At 39.3% G+C, this 20,973-nt stretch overlaps 1 protein-coding gene across 1 annotated transcript in view; it reads left to right on the top strand.

Moving 5' to 3' along the window:
* The first annotated feature begins 246 nt into the window (after positions 1–246).
* The window catches only part of DCC (DCC netrin 1 receptor), a 771,692-nt gene continuing 750,965 nt past the window's right edge, over positions 247–20,973 (top strand). The window contains exons 1-2 of the mRNA XM_065889420.1: positions 247–286; positions 1,211–1,531. Of these exons, the coding sequence (XP_065745492.1) occupies positions 247–286; positions 1,211–1,531 (361 nt within the window). The remainder of the gene's footprint in view (positions 287–1,210; positions 1,532–20,973) is intronic.

The following is a 20,973-nucleotide window of genomic DNA, read 5'->3' as shown; positions in this document are numbered from 1 at the left end:
GGGTGAGCCCCATGACCTCCTGAGACCTCATCAAAGTCTTTGATTCAACAACCAAATATTCTGCCAGATGCTGTGATGCCAGCCCTGAAAAGAATGTACTTAAACTAATTGTAGGTGTTTTACCTCCTGCAGATTCTTAAACAACCTTCTCTTCTTTCTGTTGATTTCTTATGTTCATAGATGTTTATGAGAAAAAATCCAACTATAATATTCACCTAGACTTCCTGGCTCGTGAGCAACATTTGGATGGAAATTGAGACACATCACGGGTTTGTGACTTTAGGTGGTAGCTTTATTGACTTGCTTCTGCAAGTGGCATCTCTTACCTATTTAAAACACACCTGAGCTTTGTTCTAAATAACTTGTCCCACCCAGTTTGGAGCTGTTTTTTTGTTATTATTGTTAATGAAATACTGTCTCTGAGTGGATTTCTTTTTAAATTTATTGGATACTAAACTCAGAATGCAGAGACAGAAATAGCATCTTAAATCTTAGCTACCCCACTACTAACCATGGCTACTTTATTTATTTATTTAAAATATATATTTATTTATTTTTGGCTGCGTTGGGTCTTTGTTGCTGTGTGCGGGCTTTCTCTAGTTGCGGCAATTGGGAGCTACTCTTTGTTGCGGTCCATAGCCTTCTCATTGTGGTGGTTCTCTTCTTGCGGAGCACAGGCTCTAGGCGCACGGGCTTCAGCAGTTGTGGCATGTGGGCTCAGTAGTTGTGTCTCATGGGCTCTAGAGCACAGGTTCAGTAGTTGTGGCACACAGGTTTAGTTGCTCCGCGGCATGTGGGATCTTCCCCGACCAGAGCTTGAATCCGTGTCCCCTGCATTGGCGGGTGGATTCTTAACCACTGTGCCACCAGGGAAGTCCCACCACGGCTACTTTGGAAAATATTAGTCTATTCTGTCTAAATTTTCAAGTGTTGATTGATATGTGATGGTGCCATGCCTAGATTTCTATAAATTCTTAATTTTTTATATTATTACTTTTGGAACCAATAGTTTCATTAATTGTGGTTACCTCAGTTGGACACTTTTTCACTTCTTTAACACAACATCCTTGATTTTAAGTTTCATTTAGCCTTGGACATTATTCAAAGCCCCCAGGTGTTTTGAAAAAGTTTTGTGAAGAAAAGGCAAGGGATTGACTCCTGAGATCTATTTGAATAAGTGAACATATTTCCCTGTACTTTCATGTTCCAGGTTTCCAGATTAAGTCTTTCACATCACTGCGCTTCCTGTCGGAACCTTCTGATGCCGTCACGATGCGGGGAGGAAATGTCCTCCTGAACTGCTCTGCAGAGTCTGACAGAGGAGCTCCAGTTATCAAGTGGAAGAAAGATGGCATCCACCTTGCCTTGGCGATGGATGAAAGGAAGCAGCAACTTCCAAATGGCTCTCTGTTGATACAAAACATACTTCACTCCAGGCACCATAAGCCAGATGAGGGACTCTACCAATGTGAGGCATCTTTAGGAGATTCTGGGTCAATAATTAGTCGGACAGCAAAAGTTGCAGTGGCAGGTAAGTGGATTTTTCCTTCTCCTCCTCTTCCTTCTCCATCTCTTCTTCTACTCCTTTTTTTTTTTTCTTTTTGAGATTAAAAAAAAAAACCTAATATTTGTAAAAACAACGTATATTTTTTAAGAAAAAATGTAAAAACATGTATGTTTATTTCCTCACAGTCTTGATTGACTTTTTGCCTAAATTAGCTTGGAAAACAATAGAAGAATCTCAACAATTAACATAACATTATGAGATTTTCAAGAACAAAATTTGGTTCAAGTTGATCCACTACTTATGTGTAAGGAAGGCGTTTTCATTAATAGAAAAATAATTTCCTAATTAATTCCATTTTACAGCCTCACTAATGATGAAAATTTGCAGTTTGTGTGTGTGTGTGTGTGTGTGTGTGTGTGTGTGTGCTTGTTTATTTGTTTGGGTTGGTTTTTTTTTGCCTTTAGAGCAGTGGATTTTATTTTAATTATAATGGCTACAACATATAAATCTCTAAGTGAAAAATAAAACTTTGAATAGTGCTTCCAAATATCTTTATGCTTGGTAATGTATTGACTCAATAACCGAATAATAAGATGAAAAGTTTTTCTTTTTATATATATTTTGAAGTGGTGCAGACCCTGAAAGAAACAGTACTGAATGTTCTGGAATCCATGGATATTGCTCTTTTTTGCCCCACTTATTTTGGTTAGAGTGTAGCTCATGATTATTTCTTTTCAGAGGTAGACCTGTAGGAAGAAGAATTAAATTTTCCTCATTTCTGTAATGATTCAGCTAAAAGTTGGGCTTTGACTTTGTTTTTTCATCTTTTTCTGTTGTTTAATTTTGATATTGGTCACAAAACAAGGCAAATGGATCCAACCTGAAAAAAATTTAGGCTTTCAGATAGGTAAACAGGTTTGAAGGGCTCCTTTCAAACTTAATCTTCAGTTCTATTCACTTGAATGAATAGGCCATAATGCAGTCATTTGATATGGGTTTCCTTTCCCAGGGTCCATGTAGTCTATATACAGGAAGACTGATGAGAATGAGGACTCATTTTCAGCAATGACATTTACTAGGACAATCAGGCAGGACCACCCCCCCCCACCTTGTACTCTTCTAGTAAAGATGCAATAAAGTTGAAATCTGAAAAAAGGGATTTTGTCAGATTATGATATAAAAAATTAGATCTCATAGATAAGCAATCAGTCCATAAATTCAACTTCCTGCCACTCTTTTATGGCTTCTTTTCCCCACTAAGGACTCTCTTTCATATTTCAGTTAAACAAGACTATTCTAGAGCAAAGATGTCCTGGTGATACAGTGGTCAGCCATCTTGGTTTAACCTGGACTGACCTGCTTTTAGCACTTGAAAGTACTGGTCCTGAGATCCCCTCAGTCCCACGTAAAACCAGAATAGTTGGTCAACCTACCTAGTGGAACCCTCCACCTTCTCTAGCAACGCTAGACTGAAGCATGGGTGCAGAGCGTCTCCTTCACTCAGGACACATATGAGGAGGCACCTGATCAGGAAAACCAAGGCTATCAGCCACCTGGGATCTCTGAGTGATGGCTGTCTGACATTTGATTGACGAGCGTAAAGTGTGGAGAGAACTGGACGTCTATGTTAATGATGATTGATTGAAAAAGAAAAGTGGAGCAAGTGTTGAGGGTTAAGGTAAAAACTACTTTCCTGGAATGCTCCAAATGAAGCAGAAAGGGTACAGTCTGATTTCCCGCATTTGAGAATTTCTGGACGCTCACATCCCATCCGTCACTTGCCCACAATACAACGTAGCTCTGCTGATTTGAGTGAATCAGGCTGGTACTTTGATGCCTGTTCCAAAAGGCACACACAAATGTGTGCTGTTAATGAAAATGTCCTGGTAAGTTGTGGTTTCTGTTTCCTGTGATCTAGATTCACTTTTACATGCTCTGTTTCAATGGTGAGATGAAGAATAATCCCTTCCCTGTGAGATATCAAAATAAAGTGGCTTCTTCTTTTGACTTTCGTATTCTGTACAAGGATAGGCTGGCAGATTCAGTCACTGAGTTACAATTTAATATTAGATTGTATCATTTCAAGGCAATGAGGCTTATTCACAGCCTTTTAAACACTTACCTTGCTGTTTGGCAACACAGCATATGTCAGTGTTATGTCTGCTGAGGTTAAGATTGCCAAACCACTGGAATGCACAAGGGGCATATATCTTCCCTGTAGTAAAGACCACGGGCCTGATTTAATCTCATTTTTAAAACATTAGCAGTCAGTAAACCAGTCACTCCTAAAAGGTAACAGGCAGCTTTTCTTTGGATGAGAAAAAAAAAAAAAAATCTGTTCTCTACCCTCAGGTGCTGTGTAGAGCCCATTTAATAGAATGCTTCTCTTCCATTTTTGCTTTCTCAAAGTGTCTTGATAAAAAGAAATGTGGCAAATGAAATCGGTCCTTAATCAGTCAGCTTATTTCATGCAATGATCTTGCCATACACCATTCATTCTATTTTCTAAGAACTTCTCAATGCTCTTTAAGCCCTGAGTACATGCTTAGCTGGAGAGGGAGAGAGAGTAGGAAAGGGAAATGAGGGGCTACCAGCCCATTCAACATCTTCTTAAAAATCTCAGTGTTTCGGCCTACCGACTGTCAGTGTTTCTGGGAATTGTGAGTTCTATCAATAAGGAGCACCTGGGTTGTTAAACCTCTGTTTGAAAGCAACTTGGCCAGTACTGGCTGAAACTTGGGAATTGTATTTGTATCCAATTAGCTCTAATCTAAAATGGTGCAGTATTTATCTGCATTGTGTACCTCTATTTAGCATTTCTAGACGGAGAACAGCTTGAAGAGAGGAGCAGAGCCAGACTTTGTTTATATAACTTCTCCTACCACCCTCTCCACTCAGTACCTAGAAAATCATCGGACATGTTTAGTAGTTTCTCAGTAGATACTTGTTTTACCAATGAAGGTAAACTTTCTGCCGTCTATGGAGAGTTTCTGGCCAATGTTATCTTCTTCCTTCTCTTCCTCATCCACTTCTTCATTATTGACCTTGATGTGATTAGTTAAATTTACCTATGTGTGTCCCTACTCTTTTTTTTTTTTTTTTTTTTTTTTTTTTTTTGCGGTATGCGGGCCTCTCACTGTTGTGGCCTCTCCCGTTGCGGAGCACAGGCTCCGGACGTGCAGGCTCAGTGGCCATGGCTCACGGGCCCAGCCACTCCGTGGCACGTGGGATCTCCCCACACTGGGACACGAACCCGTGTCCCCTGCATCAGCAGGCGGACTCTCAACCACTGTGCCACCAGGGAAGCCCTGTGTCCCTACTCTTGATGGGCAGAGTTGGAATAATTTGATTTATATCTCAATAGTCTACAAATTCATTAACTATTAGAAGATGGACTGTGCTGGAATATTCATGCTACGTGAAAAAAATAAAAGGCATGTGTCAGTTCCTTATTTCTTCCTATAACATCAAGATGAGTTTGCATCTGGCCAAGCACGTCTTCCCTCTGCCAGATGTCACCAGCTATCTGAGCCTGTATTCTCTTCCATAAAACAGACATAATAATAATCTACCTCCTAAGGCTGTGCTGGCTTTCAAATAACATCTAGGATGTAAAGCCATAGTGCAGAGTAGATTCTTATTCAATAGCAGCAGTAGTATAAATAGACTTAATAACGGTTATTGTGTTATTACAATTATTACTACTAGGAAATGACAGCTTTCAATATTCCCATGTGGTGGTACAAAAAACGGGGGGGGGGGGGGAAGGAGGTAAATATAGGTTGCAAATCCTGAGCCATAAATATTATCGTCCTAGATCAGATATCTGCCTTTGCAATCCATAATTACAAACTGGCAAGACTGAATTGAGTTTTCAAATGGTTGAATCTCTCTGCAGTTTGTTGGCCAACAATGCCAAAATCAGTTTAACTACGAAATTCATTTTTCAAAAGTTGATCTATTTTGTCAGTAGAGCCAATATAATTTGTACTGGGTCTAGACCAAGCAATAACTGCTGTCATTTTGGAAAAAAGATGCTGGGCAATCTTCTCAACCAAGCCTCCTTGATGCCCTTCCAACTGAAAAAGAGTCACCTAGGCTGGGTCTACAGGAGTTATTTTGTCTAGATTGGGAGTTTAAATAATGCTGATGTGTAAGAAAACCAGATCACTACAGAGCTCCTCTGAATAATCATGAAAGAGTCATCTTATTCATTTTCCCTGATTACACCACCACCACACATCCACCATCCAACACACCCACCGACCCACGTGACTACTTGCCTGTCTACTTCTCCTGCAGGGCTCTTAGAAGCCCAGTTGCAACCTAAGTGCTTCCTCTGCTTGTATTCACACTCTTGGGGCTGGAAGGCGGCCAGCCTCTCCTCCCTCATGTGAAGCAACACTGACTGCAGGATACATTACAGAGCATTTGTGTCCAGGTAGATTCTCTTTGTTGTTGTTAATTTTAAGCATTTATGTCTTGAATATTAAAACCATTGACTTGCTTTTTTTATAGTCCTTTGCTCTTTGCACAGTATGTTCATACACATTATCTCATAATGCTCAAAAAAGCCCAGTGATATAGATACCCAAAATGACAGAGAACAAACTGAAAAGAGGTAGGTGGCTTTCTACAGGCAGAGACTAGAACTTAGATTGTCTAACTCTGGCACACGCTTACTCCCTTATCATTTTGCTTCTCAGTCTAAGGACTAGGTTTAAGGATACCGCGAATAGTTTCCCACTTAGTCATTTATTTTTAATCATTCAAACTCTCCAAAATAGAAACTAAGGGGAAAATAATAGTAGATTTCTTTTATCCATTTATTGCCTTGAAAATATCAACTTCTTATGGGTATAGGGGTTCGGAAGAGGCCTCCCCAAGATGTGCTACTTTGGTATGTGGATTATTTTGCACTAAAAGCAATGGAGATCCTATGGGCTCAAGAGAAACTACTGTCTGTCCCTTAACAACCTAGAAGAATTTAAATTGGGGATTTTTCCCAGAAAAAGAGTTATTGCCAGAGATACACTTTATCTAAGTGGCCCCATCTATATGGCAGGACAAATATCTAATTACTAAATGTCTGCTCTTCTTTATATTGTCCTGTGAATGACCCTCCTGTCCTGGGAAGCCCCGGCCTGTATCCCACTCCTTAGCTCAGAACAGCATATATACCTCGTTTTGGTTTTCTGTCTTTGAACCTCTCACATATGTGGTTCTCTTACACTCTCGTATATGTGGGATTTCTGTACGTATGAAATTAAATGTGGTATTCTGTTAATCTGTCTTATGTCAATTTAATTCTTAGACCAGTCAGAAGAACCTAGAAGGGTAAAGGAAAGATTTTTCCTTCCCAACATGGGGAAACACTATGATTTGGATGTTTTCTTCTAAGATAAGATTTTGCTAGCACAGCTATGCATTAAATAATGACACAAGATCAGTCTCTCCTGAAATGTGGAGAACATGTGATTTTTAAAATCAGCTTATAAATAGTCTTTCTAGGGGCAAGATTTTGGTTACCTTTTATCTTTGTAAGTGGTTTTATAATTCAGGTCGAATTTGCATTTTTTTTCTTGAAAATCAAGAAAATAAAAGGCCAACTAACTTGCATTTACTTGTGTTGTTATTTCACTCAGGGGCATATTTTTCTTCCTTCCTTATTACAATAGATGTTTCAAGATGCAAATTGTAGCACTCTGCTTTTAAATAACACAGGCATTATAATTAAAATTCCCCTGAGTTAAAAAAAAAAAAAAATAGTTACTTGAGGAGTAGTTTCAACGAATTCCCTTCCAGAATGCCTCCAATTTAAATGAGTTATGAAATAATTAGTGAAAGCATATTATGGTGAGAGAAGCTAGAATTGCTTCAGCAGAATGGAGCATTTTGTGAAATGATAACTTGACCTTTACGTTTTTACTTAAAAGGAAACAGGAAAAGGAGCTTGTCTTAAGAGAAGGGAGAATAAACTACATTGCCTTGGGCCACTCAAATGTTATAGAAAGGAAATAGCAAGAAAAAGTGCTCATATTCCTTTCCTCTACAAGAACAAATATAAGAATCTTGCCTAGAAGGTCAAGTTCATCCAGTGAAGCAGTTTGGAAAATGTATCCCAGTGCTCTTGAATGCTCTCAGAATTCTATTTTGGGGAAGGTTCAGTTACAGAGCAAAGTTTTACATTTTATACTGAGAGGGATATTGTTTATTTTCAGACTGGTGAGCAGTAAAATCCATTGTTCTGACTCCATAATTCTTAATGGTCTTAATTATCTTCATTTAGCTAAGTGTTCTTTTGTTTTGTGGTTAAAGCAGGAGAAAGAAAGAAAATTTAAGGAAGGATTGTAGTGTTATAAGTAATTGTTGTATGTGTGCTAATCTTATAATTTTCTTTTAGTTTTATTGCCAAATAAAACTGGGATAATCACCAATATTGCCCAGTGCCTACTTACCCACACACTCCCACACCCTCAACTTAAATAATGGCATTTTAAAGAGTAGGTTTTTAGTTGCCTCCTTCCTAAGTCAATTAACTCTGCAGTAAAATTAAAATAGAAATATATTCCTGAATAAAATATGCAGAGTAGAAAGACATCTTCTACATTATAAAAATTACAAAAGAAAACTTGACAGGGCTTTTTATAGTAGAAACATCAACAAAATAACTTTAAAAAATCTTCCAACCTTTCACTGCCTTTTCTTTGTTATGAATTCTAATTCATATGACAGTGGAAATAGTAATTATTCATTCTAAAATTCAGTATCTTAAGAGCACTGTTCTTTTATTCAACTGTTAAGCTAGCTACAGTGTGATTTTTGCTGGTGCTGTAATAAAAATGAAGGGGTAATATCTAAAATAGTAATACTGTTTAGTAATACTAATAGTAAAACAGTACAGTGGTAGTGTTTTAACCAAAAACTCTTTTGAATTCTAGAAGACCCCCTTGGAATACAAGAGATTTTTTTTTGTTTTGGGGTTTTTTTTTTTTTTATCAATGTCAGGCTAACAAAGACTTAAATCAGAGGAAGTAAAGTAGATAGATCAGGTGGTATAACTGTAAATCTCTGATAAAATTATGATTGATAATAAATTTAATAGAGCATTTTACTTTTATGAACCTATCACTGGTACTGATTTTTTTCTATTTTTTATGTCCATGCTAAAATTTATTATTTAAATTTAGTAAAGATCTACAACTTAAGATATTTATACTAGACACAAGTCTTTCTACAAAGTAAGGAAATATTCAAGCTTAGGAATGTTCTAGAAACGAAGTTAGAAGAAATCATGGAAAATCTCAGTGTATATAGTCCCTAAATGATCTTAAACTTTTCTTGTCAGGATCCATATTTAGAGATGAGAGTACTGAATACCATCAGTGAAAACATCTCCCTTTAAGAAGGTATTGCTTTTTTTTTTTTTGCGGTACGCGGGCCTCTCCCGTTGCGGAGCACAGGCTCCGGACGCACAGGCTCAGCGGCCATGGCTCACGGGCCCAGCCGCTCCGCGGCATGTAGGATCTTCCCAGACCGGGGCACGAACCCGTGTCCCCTACCTCGGCAGGCGGACTCTCAACCACTGCGCCACCCGGGATAGCCCCAGGTATTGCTTTTTAATAGTCTACTTTTATATTTATAAGCTGTATCTATATATTCTATAATAAGCAGTCTAGTCCACAGGTCATTTCTCCTATAATTGTTAAATATATCTATTATTCGGTAGAGATGAGAATTAGAATAAGTCAGTAAGTTGATTTCTAGTGACTAGGCAGCCATTGGAATATAAGAAGGAGCCACATAATCTTAGTGTAGCAAATAACTTGTTTTGGACCTTGAATTGAGTTTAGCATATAACAACAACAATAAAACAATGATAAATATTTTTGATAGCAAATAAATAATCACAGTAAATCCCAAAACCCAAATATATCTACTCATTTCACAATATACTGGGAATATATATATATATGTGTATATATATATATATATATATATATATATACACACACACACACATATACATATGCACACACACACATATACATATACACACACATACTAAAATAGTACAATATGATATAGTATCTTCAAAGCTGCCACTCTCAGAGCTACAGCTGAAAGTTCTTTGGAGACTTTCTATTAAAAGACAAAACCTATTGCCTTAGTTCCAGAGGTCAGAGTGTTTTAAACTGAAAGGCAGATTGGGAAAACTTCCCAAAGCATCTGAGAAGCAGCCTTTTTTTTGTGAGAAGCAACACATAATTCAGACAGGTCCTTAACTGGGACTTGTCTCTAAATGCCACTCAGGTACAGAGGCACCTGCTCTGACTGGGCCATATAGGGCTGTGGGGCTGTGATATTGTGATTCACAAGAAGAAATTTATATTTGGTCTTTATCCCATTAATGGCACAGAGTTTCTAAAGCCTTCTGAATTTCCTAAGTGACTAGAGTGATAAAGGTGTCTTTTGTTATGTGAATGAGGTGACTTCTGAACCCCATCTAAGGATAGGGGCTCGTTGCCAGGGGAACCAACCCTGCCAGTGATGAGAAGGCTGGAACTTTCAGTCTTAGCCTCATGGGCTCTGGTAGGGGAGAGGGTCTGGAGGTTGAATCGATCACTGATGTCCATGATTTAATCAATCCTGCCTATGTAATGAAGCCTCCATAAAAATCCAAAAGGAGAAGGTTCCAAGAGAATCTAGGCTGGTGAACAGGTGGAGTTGCTGGGCTAGTGGTGCCTTTGGTCTCATGGGTTCCACACCCTTTCCTCATACCTTGCCATGTGTATCTCTTCTATCTGGCTGTTTCTGAGTTATGTCCTTTTATAATAAGCTGGTGATCTAGTAAGTAAAATGTTTCTCTGAGTTCTGTGAACCACTCTAGCAAATTAATTGAGCCCAGGGAGGAGGTCATCAGGAACCTCTGGTTTATAGCCAGTTAGTCAGAAGCACAGGTAACAACCTGGGCTCGTGACTGACATCTGAAGTGGACGGACAGGGAGACAGTCTTGTAGGACTGAACCCTTAACCTGTGGAATCTGATGCTGTCTCCAGGCAGATAGATAGGTGTCAGGATCGAGTTGAATTGTAAGGACACCCACTGATGTCCAGAGAAATGCTGGTGGTGTGGGAAATCACCTTCACACACACGCATTGGAATTAGGTGCAGGAACCTAAAAGAGCTGCTCTAACTTCTAGAGGATGATGAAGTCCGACTGTTATATGCCTAGCTCGGAATCTAGTGCGCTCAGGTCAGTGTGACTGTATGTAAATAAATCAGTAGATATTGGTACAGGTAGGGGATGTGTGTGTGTAAGAGAGTCTGTGTTCTATCATCTCCCGTCAGGATCTTTAAACAATTGAATTTACACTGTCTACATTCTAACCTAGGTTACCCAGAGATATTTAGACATAAATACAGAGCATGCACATACACCCTTCCATTTAGATGAATCTTCTTAGCTAAGCCTCCGTGTCCTGTTAGAAAACAAAATTCAGCTGAGTAAATTTAAAGATCTAATTGGTTTTACTAAATTATTCATGAATCAAGCAACATTCCATCTAGCAGATAGGAGCTCCAAGGAGCTGAACAAAATAAAAGGCAGAAGCAGAGGAAAAAGGAAATTTCTAGCAAAGAGTGGATTGTTTCAGGCAAGGTTGTCTTCCTTTGGAGGAAGTTGGGGTCTTTTAGGCAGATTATCTTACTAGTACTGAGCAAGTAATTCAGACTGACTTGTTAAATGTGTGTGGCTTAGCACAAGAGACTCGATTTTGGGCCTGTTTCTTGTTTTTTGCTGTTGGCTTCTTTAAAAATAGTTTTAAATCCTTGATGAACAGCACAGTCATAAAATCTGTTTGATTTATAATCCCTCTAATTTACTGTTCTGTTATACACATTGCTACAAATTTTATTTTATAAAAAATATATTTATCCTTTTTATTGTAACCCAAAGCTTTACTACCCATAAAAGGACTGTTCATGAGGTTTCACTGGCTGAGATTTTTTACCTGGAACATTTCACCAACTAGGAATCTATTTAAGAAAATGTTTTAAAGATGAATAAAGCCTATATAGCTTCAACATTAAGTTTCAGTGATGGTTGACTTTATTGGATTGAGTTTTTGTGGTTCCTCTTGCAAAGAGAAAATTTCTCCAAAGGCTGGAACATGACGTAAAAAATAATTAGTGTTTCTTTGATCTAATCATTGTTTCCAGGGGCATCCTTTGGGTCCCACAGTGCATTGGGTACTTTATGAGCCAATGTGTGGCTATTTCTTTAAGGTTATTTCCAGTTGAGTGTCAGTTCAGGAGGTGCCTTGGTTTGGAACATGTAGTTGCAGATAAAGTAAATGTCCCCTTTAATCCTCTTCAGCCCAAATGCATACATATTGTATAGATGTGGGATTTTTTTGTTTTTATTAAGAAATAGTTAACATACCATAAAATTAACCCTTTGAAAGTATGTAATTCACTCATTATTAGTACATTCATCACTACTTTCTAACCCTAGAATATTTTTATCATTTCCATTCCCCTCTCCCCTCAGACCCTGGCAACCACTAACCTACTGTCTGTCTGCATTGTTTATTTATTTATTTTTTTTGTGGTACGAGGGCCTCTCACTGTTGTGGCCTCTCCAGTTGCCGAGCAGAGGCTCCGGACGCGCAGGCTCAGCGGCCATGGCTCACGGGCGCAGCCGCTCCGCGGCATGTGGGATCTTCCCAGACCGGGGCACGAACCCGTGTCCCCTGCATCGGCAGGCAGACTCTCAACCACTGCGCCACCAGGGAAGCCCTTCCCTTCAGTTTTTATAGCAGTTTCCTAAACATGCATATTCTGGTGCTCATGGCTTTGCATACTTTATTCTCTATGTCTTCTTTTCATCCATTATGCTCACTCTTGCACTTTTTTTTTTTTTTAATGAGACTGGATTCATGCAGTCCATCTTTAGGAATCTTGACCTGGTCCCTCAGGCTAGGAAAGTGTCCATCCTCCTTGTACTCACAGTAAACTGGGCTTCCCCCAATTATAGCATGGAACATGTCACACTATGTCCTTATAAAATACACACACACACAGACATACACACAACTCCTCCACTGGTCAATGACTTCATGAAGACAGATCATGTTATATCTTCTCAACTTCTCTAGGTGGGCAAACTCTTTAGAACCTGGTTAGTTATATGGCGTAGCATGGTAGTCAGATGCATGAGCTTCAGAGCCAGACAGATTTGGATCCTATCTCTATCCATTCACTAGTTCTGTAAACTTGGGCTCTCTGTGGAAATGTTCTGGGCCTACTTTCCTGTTCTTAAAATGGCCTGCTTGGGCTTCCCTGGTGGCGCAGTGGTTGAGAGTCTGCCTGCCGATGCAGGGGACACGGGTTCATGTCCCGGTCCGGGAAGATCCCACATGCCGCAGAGCGGCTGGGCTCGTGAGCCATGGCCGCTGAGCCTGCGCGTCCGGAGCCTGTGCTCCACAATGGGAGAGGCCACAACAGTGAGAGGCCCGCGTACCACAAACAAACAAAAAAAATGGGCCTGCCTTATAAGGTTGCTGTGAATATAATCAAGAAGTGCTTAGACTTACAAAGGGCTTAATGAAAGAAGTTTTATAAGAGATAGAGAATGGCAGTACTCTTGAAGATTCCTTGAATACCCTGCAGCAAATGGGAAGAGAGAAACCCCATGAAGAAGGCCTCTTTTCCTGTGTGGGATGCATGTCTGCATGCTCCATGACTATCTGACCTGTTTCTCATCCAGGGTCTTGCTTTCCCACATCCAGGTGAGCTCTGTGCAAACATGTCGGGTTTTACGTGCCTGTTTAAAGCTCTTAGTACCAATACTTTGGGGTTGATATTCCTTCCTGGAGTAAAATAATGACTACACTGGAAAGTACTTGGATAATACTCACGGTTTTGATTTTGTTCTTTGATGATATCAGAACACAACATCTCTTAATTGTCACTTAGCAAAAATCTGAAGTAAAGTTTGTCGTGGAACCTTGAAGAGCTTTCTCTGGACCAGCAAACTTCGGGACTCTTTCTCCTTCTGGGAGGACATATGAACTGCAGACTGACTGGTTACCCTCATTGGTCTTTAACCTTTCATAAAAGTAAATGATCATTAGAGATATAAAAATATTACTTAGGTTAAGAGATTCTTGTTAATGATATGACTTGGATTCACAGTTGTGTTTTCGTATAAATCTTGATTATTTGTAACTGACTTAGAAAACTATCCCCCATTTTATGTTTGTTGTCTACTTATATTCAGAAATGTAAGCAGTCATCTTATTTTGCCAGAGGGTTGGAATTTGTTTCCTCCAAATACTAAGCTATCATTTCGAAGTCTTTTTCCCTCAGAATATGTGTACTAGACGAATGTTTCTCTTTAAAAAAGGCTTTTTGAAATGCTCGTGGAAATTATTTAAGTGATTGGCATCATTTATGTTGCCTTTGTAGCTACTTCATTTCAGCCCTTTCCCCATCAGAACTCTCACAACTTAACATGCCTTCAGAAAGTGTGAATAAGATTACACGATAATGCTGCCCCAATATGCATTTCAGTGCTTTGGAAAGGAAATGTGAGCGCAAAGCTGAGAATATGTGTGTTCAGCCTGGTAACAATAAAAAGGATGTTTATCAATGAAAGAGAACCACAAATGGTGCCACACTTCGGAGGAGGAAAGCAATTTGTTGAAGTGAAGGATGTTAAATGTTTTAATTTTCTTCTATGCCAGTAAAATCTTGTAAAACAAGGTGACATATTAAATTTTCTATACTATAGCGGCTCCAAGAGCCTGTCAACATTTTCATTATAAACTCTATTTTCAGAGCTTTATAGCTCGGCTTTAAGAATTCACTCTGGCCTGACATTTGGAGTGCAAGGTCTTACCTGAGGAACATGTGTTTCACATGTTTTAAAAATTATGAGTTTATCCACTTCTCAGCTTATAATGAGTAACCTTTTCATACTTTTGCACTTGGCCTTCTGTACCTCATAAATCAGAGGCAGAAGGCTTACATGTGGTAGGTCACCGATGGGGGAAAAATATGTACAAATGTTGTCAACACAGGTCAGGGCTGCTGATTTCCATTACTAAGACTCACTGCCATACTAGTCACTCAGTCCATCGTATACAAAGCAGAAAGAGCTCTATCACGTTGCCCTCACCATTTTAGACTCTGCCGGATCTCTACAGAGAAGACTCTGATTGGAGAATTCTTAGTCCCCAGTCTATTTCAATATTTGTATTAGTTTGTGGATGATGTTAACACCTTTTCTTAAAGCTTCCCAACATTCATTCTAATCTTGTTGGTTTGCTATTAAGTCTTTTTTGTGGCTGTGTGTGTGTTTTCCCTTTCTATCATATTTAGCGCTCAGTAGGGTTTCAGTTAATATATAATAATACAGATACCATTTTTACACTTTCGAATATCTGCAGTTAAATCTCCTAAAAACTTGCTGTTTGGAAGGTAACTCGAAAAGAGGGAGGGAAGAAAGGACAAGGAAGCAGTGGAAGAGAAAAAGACATGTTGTCATTTGGTATCTGGCTTTGAAATGTCTTGAGGACTGACGACTTAGTATGGCTTCCCCAAAAGAACAAACACGGGCCATCTAGAAAAATGTGGAATGCCTTCCATATAAGGCATGGTACCAAGACTTCAGTTCTATGTTGTTTCAGGAGATTTCTAGGAAATCACACTTCCCGACATACGTTAGCATTATTCCACTCACCTAATTGCAGTATATTTTCGTACAGCTGTCAAATTCAGGTTAGAATGTGACAAGCACCCGGGATGTAATCCCAACACTTGTTTCCATTGTATGAGGACCAACTTTTGTGCCAGTTTCCTGAAAATATTTATATTCCTCACAGCCACTCACTGTGAATGTCCCTCAGCAGGAGACTAAGAGACAGATGGTCTAAATAATTTGCGCCACAACTAATGAATGTCCAAGGCTGGTTTAGAACCCAGGTCTTGCAGACCCCGGAACCATATTCTTTTCTCTAACTCATCATGCCTTTCTTTATGAGTACAAAGACATCTGTTTCTATTTGCATTTTTCTATCAGAATCATGCTATGCCTAACCCTATAAATGACTTACATTTTCCAGTGAAAAATGTTAAGATATGAAGCCTGGACCTCCAAATCTAAAAGAAAAAAAAAAAAAATGAAGGATCAAATGACTCTTCAGTGGTCAAAGTTTAAACCAGGAATCTGCTTTGCTCTGCAATTTCTCTCTGATCTCACAGTTAACTCTGTCCTGTTCTTCTCTTTAGTCCCATTGCACTGGATGGACCTGCATCCATTGAGTCATCTAAGATGGAAGTCTGGATGATGTAATTTCTCTCTCTCTCACCTACAACATCCTTGTCCAATAACTAGTCATGTCCAGTCTCAAACATATATTTTAATTTCTTTTGATTAGACTTGCTTTTAAGGGCACTTTTAAGTTTGTAGCAAAATTAAGCAGAAGGTACAGAGAGTTCCCATTACCCCCATTTCTCCTCACACACATAGCCTCCCCCGCTATTAACAGCCCACATCAGAGCAGCACGTTTGTTACAATTGATGAGGCTACACTGACACATCATTATTACCCCGGACCCATAGTTTACTTTGGAGTTCACTTGTGGTATTGTACATTTCTGTTGGTTTTAACAAATGTATAGTGAAATGTATAACCCCTGACAACCACTCATCTCTTATAGTCTCCTTAGTTTTGCTTTTTCCAGAATAGTATAGTTGGAATTATATAGTATGTAGCCTTTTCAGATTGGCTTCTTTCACTTAATACGCATCTAAATTTCCTCCATGTCTTTTCATGAGTTAATAACTGTTCCTTTTTAGCACTGAATGATACTCTATTGTCTGGATGTACCACAGATTATTTATCCATTCACCTACTAAAGGACATCTTGGTTGCTTCCAAGTCTTAGCAATTATGAATAAAGCTGCTGTAAACATCCATGTGCAGGTTTTTGGGTGTACCTGAATTTTCAGTTTATTTGGATAAATACCAAAGAATGTGATTGCTAGATTGTATGGTAAATGTATGTTAGTTTTGTAAGAACCTACCAGACTGTCTTCTCAAGTGATTGTACCATTTTGCATTCCCACCAGCAATGAATGAGTTTCCTTTTGCTCCACATCCTTGTTGACATTTGATGTGGTCAGTTTTCTCGATTTTGCCTAGTCTAATAGGTGTGTAGTGGCATCTCTTTGTTTTAATTTGCAATTACCTAATGATATATGATGCTGAACATCTTTCATGTGGCTATTTGCCATCTGTTTATCATCTTTGGTGAGGTGTCTGTTCAGATTTTTTACTCGTTTTTTAACTGGTTTGTTCTTTTCCTTTTTGTTGAGTTTCCAGAGTTCTTTATGCGTTTTGGATACCGGTCCTTTATCAGATTAGTGTTTTGCAAACATTTTCTCCCAGTTTGTGGTCTTCTCATTCTCTTGACAATGGCTTTCACAGAGTAGTTTTTAACTTTAATGAAGCCCAGCTTATCAGTTATTCCTTTCATGGATCATTCCTTTAGGGTTGTATCTAAAAAGTCATCACCATATTCAAGGTCATTTAGGTTTTCTCCTATGTTATTATCTAGGGGTTTTATAATTTCGTGTTTGACTTTTAGGTCTATGATCTATTTCGAGTGGACTTTTGTGAAGGGTGTAAGATAGGTGTAGATTCTCTTTTTTTTTTTTTTTGTAATGTAGATATGCAGTGTGTTCCAGCACCATTTGTTAAAAAGACAATGATTTCTCCATAATTTTGCCTTTACACCTTTCTCAAAGATCCACTGACTCAATCTACAACTGTTTATTTTTTGTTGGGTTTATTTCTTTCCATGCCTACTGGAGCCCTCCAAACAGAAGCTTCCGTCATCTTTTGACTGCATCTCCTACAAAAGTCTATTAATTAACTTTTAATCTATTTTATACACAGAGGCCAACATTGTCTTTAAAAGGTATTTGAAGTTCAGTGTATCCCACTGTTTTTAGGACCCAATCTAAAGTTCTCAATGACCTAAAAGTCCTGCCTAATCTGACTTCTTCCTTCCATCCCTTTATCCCCTTTCCCTCTCCTTCCCTCAGAGCCAGCTGTATTCCCATCAGTGTCCTTGGGATGCTCCCAGACACACTAGTCATCCTCACTTCCTTGAGCGAACCACTCCCCCTCCCACATCAAGACTTGAAACATGGCATAATCTCCTTCAAACCCTTATCCCAGTTCCTTCCAGTTAGCTCGTTCCTATTCATTCTTCAGAACCTTGTTCGGATGTCACTTTTTCTGGGATATCTGTTGATTTTTCAGGTCTTAGTGCTAGCTGCTATCCCAGCGCAATGCCTTAAATCTCCTTCATAACAATTGCTGATTATACTTTTTTTTTTTTTTTTTTTTTTTGCGGTACGCGGACCTCTCACTGCTGTGGCCTCTCCCGTTGCGGAGCACAGGCTCTGGACGTGCAGGCTCAGTGGCCATGGCTCACGGGCCCAGCCGCTCCGCGGTATGTGGGATCTTCCCGGACCGGGGCACGAACCCGTGTCCCCTGCAACGGCAGGCGGACTCTCAACCACTGCGCCACCAGGGAAGCCCACTGATTATACTTTTATTATTATTTTTTAGCGCCTGCCTGTCCCACTACAATGGAAGCTTCCTGACCGAAGTGGGCACCATGTCTGTCATCTTCCCTGATGTATTCACAGTGGGCACAGAGCTACAGTGTCTTAGTGTCCTACCAGGGCTGTGGGCGGTACTGAACTGAAATGTCAGTAATGGGTGTGAACAGAACTGCAGGGGAGGGGAGCTAAGGGTTAAGCCTCTGATTACTGGAGCCTAGGACTTTTCTGTTTATCTGGGAGTCAAGTAATCAAATCACGAGTCAAAAGACTTTAGCTACCAGTGTATAGGAACAACCCCGAGAGCAGGAATTTGGAGTCACAGGATCTTGGATTTGGAAAAGATAGAAGTCTGCATGTAGTAGTCAAGCCTTTTTATAATGATCTTAAGCCCAGAGAATTAAAGGATTCAGGTTCATCTTCCTTCCACATCCTTCAAGGCCCCATAGTCCAGAGATCATTTTGGTTCCTGACATGCCAAGATGATAGGACAGTTACTGTTCTTGGACTCTCCTCCCATTGAGCCAACACAGAGAAAAATTGTGGCTTTTATCTTTTTTATTTTTAAGTAATAACTTGGTTTCCCTTTCAGAAAGCAGTTTTCAAATGCTTCCCAGTTCACTTTCACACCTCAGTAGGCCTGATTTATTCAGTGTCATTTGAGAGGAACTGAACCCTGGGTTGGGGCCAGCATCAGAGCACAGACCTCACATGCAAACCTTGAAGCAGGCGTGAGGTGGAGACCATAGTTTTTTTTGTTTGTTTGTTTTGTTTTGTTTGCGGTACGCGGGCTTCTCACTGTTGCGGCCTCTCCGGTTGCAGAGCACAGGCTCCGGAGGCGCAGGCTCAGCGGCCATGGCTCACGGGCCCAGCCGCTCTGCGGCATGTGGGATCTTCCCGGACCGGGCCACGAACCTGTGTCCCCTGCATCGGCAGGCGGACTCTCAACCACTACGTCACCAGGGAAGCCCCGAGACCATAGGTTTTTTAAAATGCAGTAAAGAAAAATTCTCATTTACATAAAATGAATTCAATATTTAAAATATATGAAGAAACTGATCATTATTTTTCAGTTCTATTCAATTTTTTAATTATTTTATTCAAATGAAATAGGAATATGCCCAAGCCCCTTATTAGCTGGTCTCTCGAAGCACTTTCTCACTTAGAAAGCCACTAGGCTCCTAACAGAAAAAGTGAGCACAGTCTCACTTTTCTATCCTATACTCCAAGGCTGGACACACAAGCTGGAAACTTTTTCTGCGTAGAAACCTACTGAGTCAGTGTGCAGAACCCAAGGACATTTTGGGGCATTACCCTCTCACTTATATGGGGATATAAATGGAGACATTGTATCAGAGAGATCTCAACAAAGTTTTCTCTGTGCTCTTTTATCTGTTTGAGGGAGGTAGGAATTTCTTCAATATCAAAAGCCTTCTGTAGTGTTGGATTATTCTCTCTTGTTACCTCTCTCATATTTTAATTAACCCCTAAGTTCAGTGCTTCTCAAATTTGCTTTGTATCAGAATCTTCTGGAGGAAACTGGTAAAAAATATCAGGCCCAGGCCTTATTCTAGTTCAGTGAGGCTGTTTTCTTTATTAGCTCCCCAGGTGATTCTGATATAGAGCTAAGTTTAATGTGTATATGGGTTCAAGTTTATGTAGAATGGTACCATGCTTTGTTACTCTATGAACCCCCCCTTTTATTTTAGAGTGTAGTTACTTACTCTGTGCTACCTTCTCTTTGCTTACTATAGTTGAATCCTTATTGATTATTAGAAGCTATTAACTATCGTATCCTCTCTATTAGATGATATTGTAATGACATACACTTAGGTAGATGGTAATTTTGCCAATTCATGCGGAACACATCTTGGTTAAGGAGCTTTACGTTAACAGTTATCCTTTCAAGAATATTCCATTGTACCATGATTTTAAAAAGTCAGTAAACCATGAATATCAGAAGAATAATAGCAAGAGTTTTATAAGAGTGCATTGTAGGGCACCAGCAGTTTATTGTTGAGAGAATCTGATTAAATGCCTCTCTGTGGTTTACCATGGTTTATGGCGTAAGCGATGTGATGATTTGTGTTAGAGGTTTAATAAGTTTAGAGTTGAAAGTGTTTTCTACTTTTATTTCCTTCCCTCTGGCTGATAGTTAATGTCTAAGGTACTTCATCAGAGAAACTACCATGGGATGTCCTAATAAGAATACTGTAATGCAAAAGGTAAAAACACATTTCTAGGGTCAATGTCAGAGCTGGCTGTATTCTCTGTTTATAGAGATAAGAGCTCAGATTGCACAAAACCCTTCCTTCAGGGAGGTGTTAGTCCAGTAGAACATATGATCCATAATGGTGGTTTTGTTTTGGGGTTTTTTTTTGGTTTTGGTTTTGCTTCTTTGTTTTTCCTTCATGGTAAAGACTCAGTGGAAATTGAAACTCCCCAAGGAGTGTTTCGACATCTTTAATTTCTTGCCTCTAAAGTTTAAATCATTATAATAGAGTATACATCTATCTCTGTCTTGCTTCTCCTGGAGATTTCCTACTTCAGTAGACAACCAGGTGTATGCAAATATTCTCATTGCCAAGGAAATAAACTTTGCAAATTGGTCAGTTGTCTGATATTCAAGATGCTATCGGCGTAACACCTCAAAGGTGGATCGATTTATCTCTATGAAGGTCATGTCAGGATACCTCAAACCTTTTATGCTCTCGGGATAGCATCCCCACCACATCCTCCGGGGACTGCTGGAAAGAATAATAGCAACTGGGAAGATTTTGGCAAAAAGAAATTATAATTTCAGTAGTAAACCTTGGATTTAAG

Source organism: Phocoena phocoena, chromosome 13, assembly GCF_963924675.1.
Source record: "Phocoena phocoena chromosome 13, mPhoPho1.1, whole genome shotgun sequence".
NCBI classification, from domain to species: Eukaryota; Metazoa; Chordata; class Mammalia; order Artiodactyla; family Phocoenidae; genus Phocoena; species Phocoena phocoena.
The sequence above is the reverse complement of the archived record's forward strand: the minus strand, read 5'-3'. Positions and strand labels throughout refer to the sequence as shown.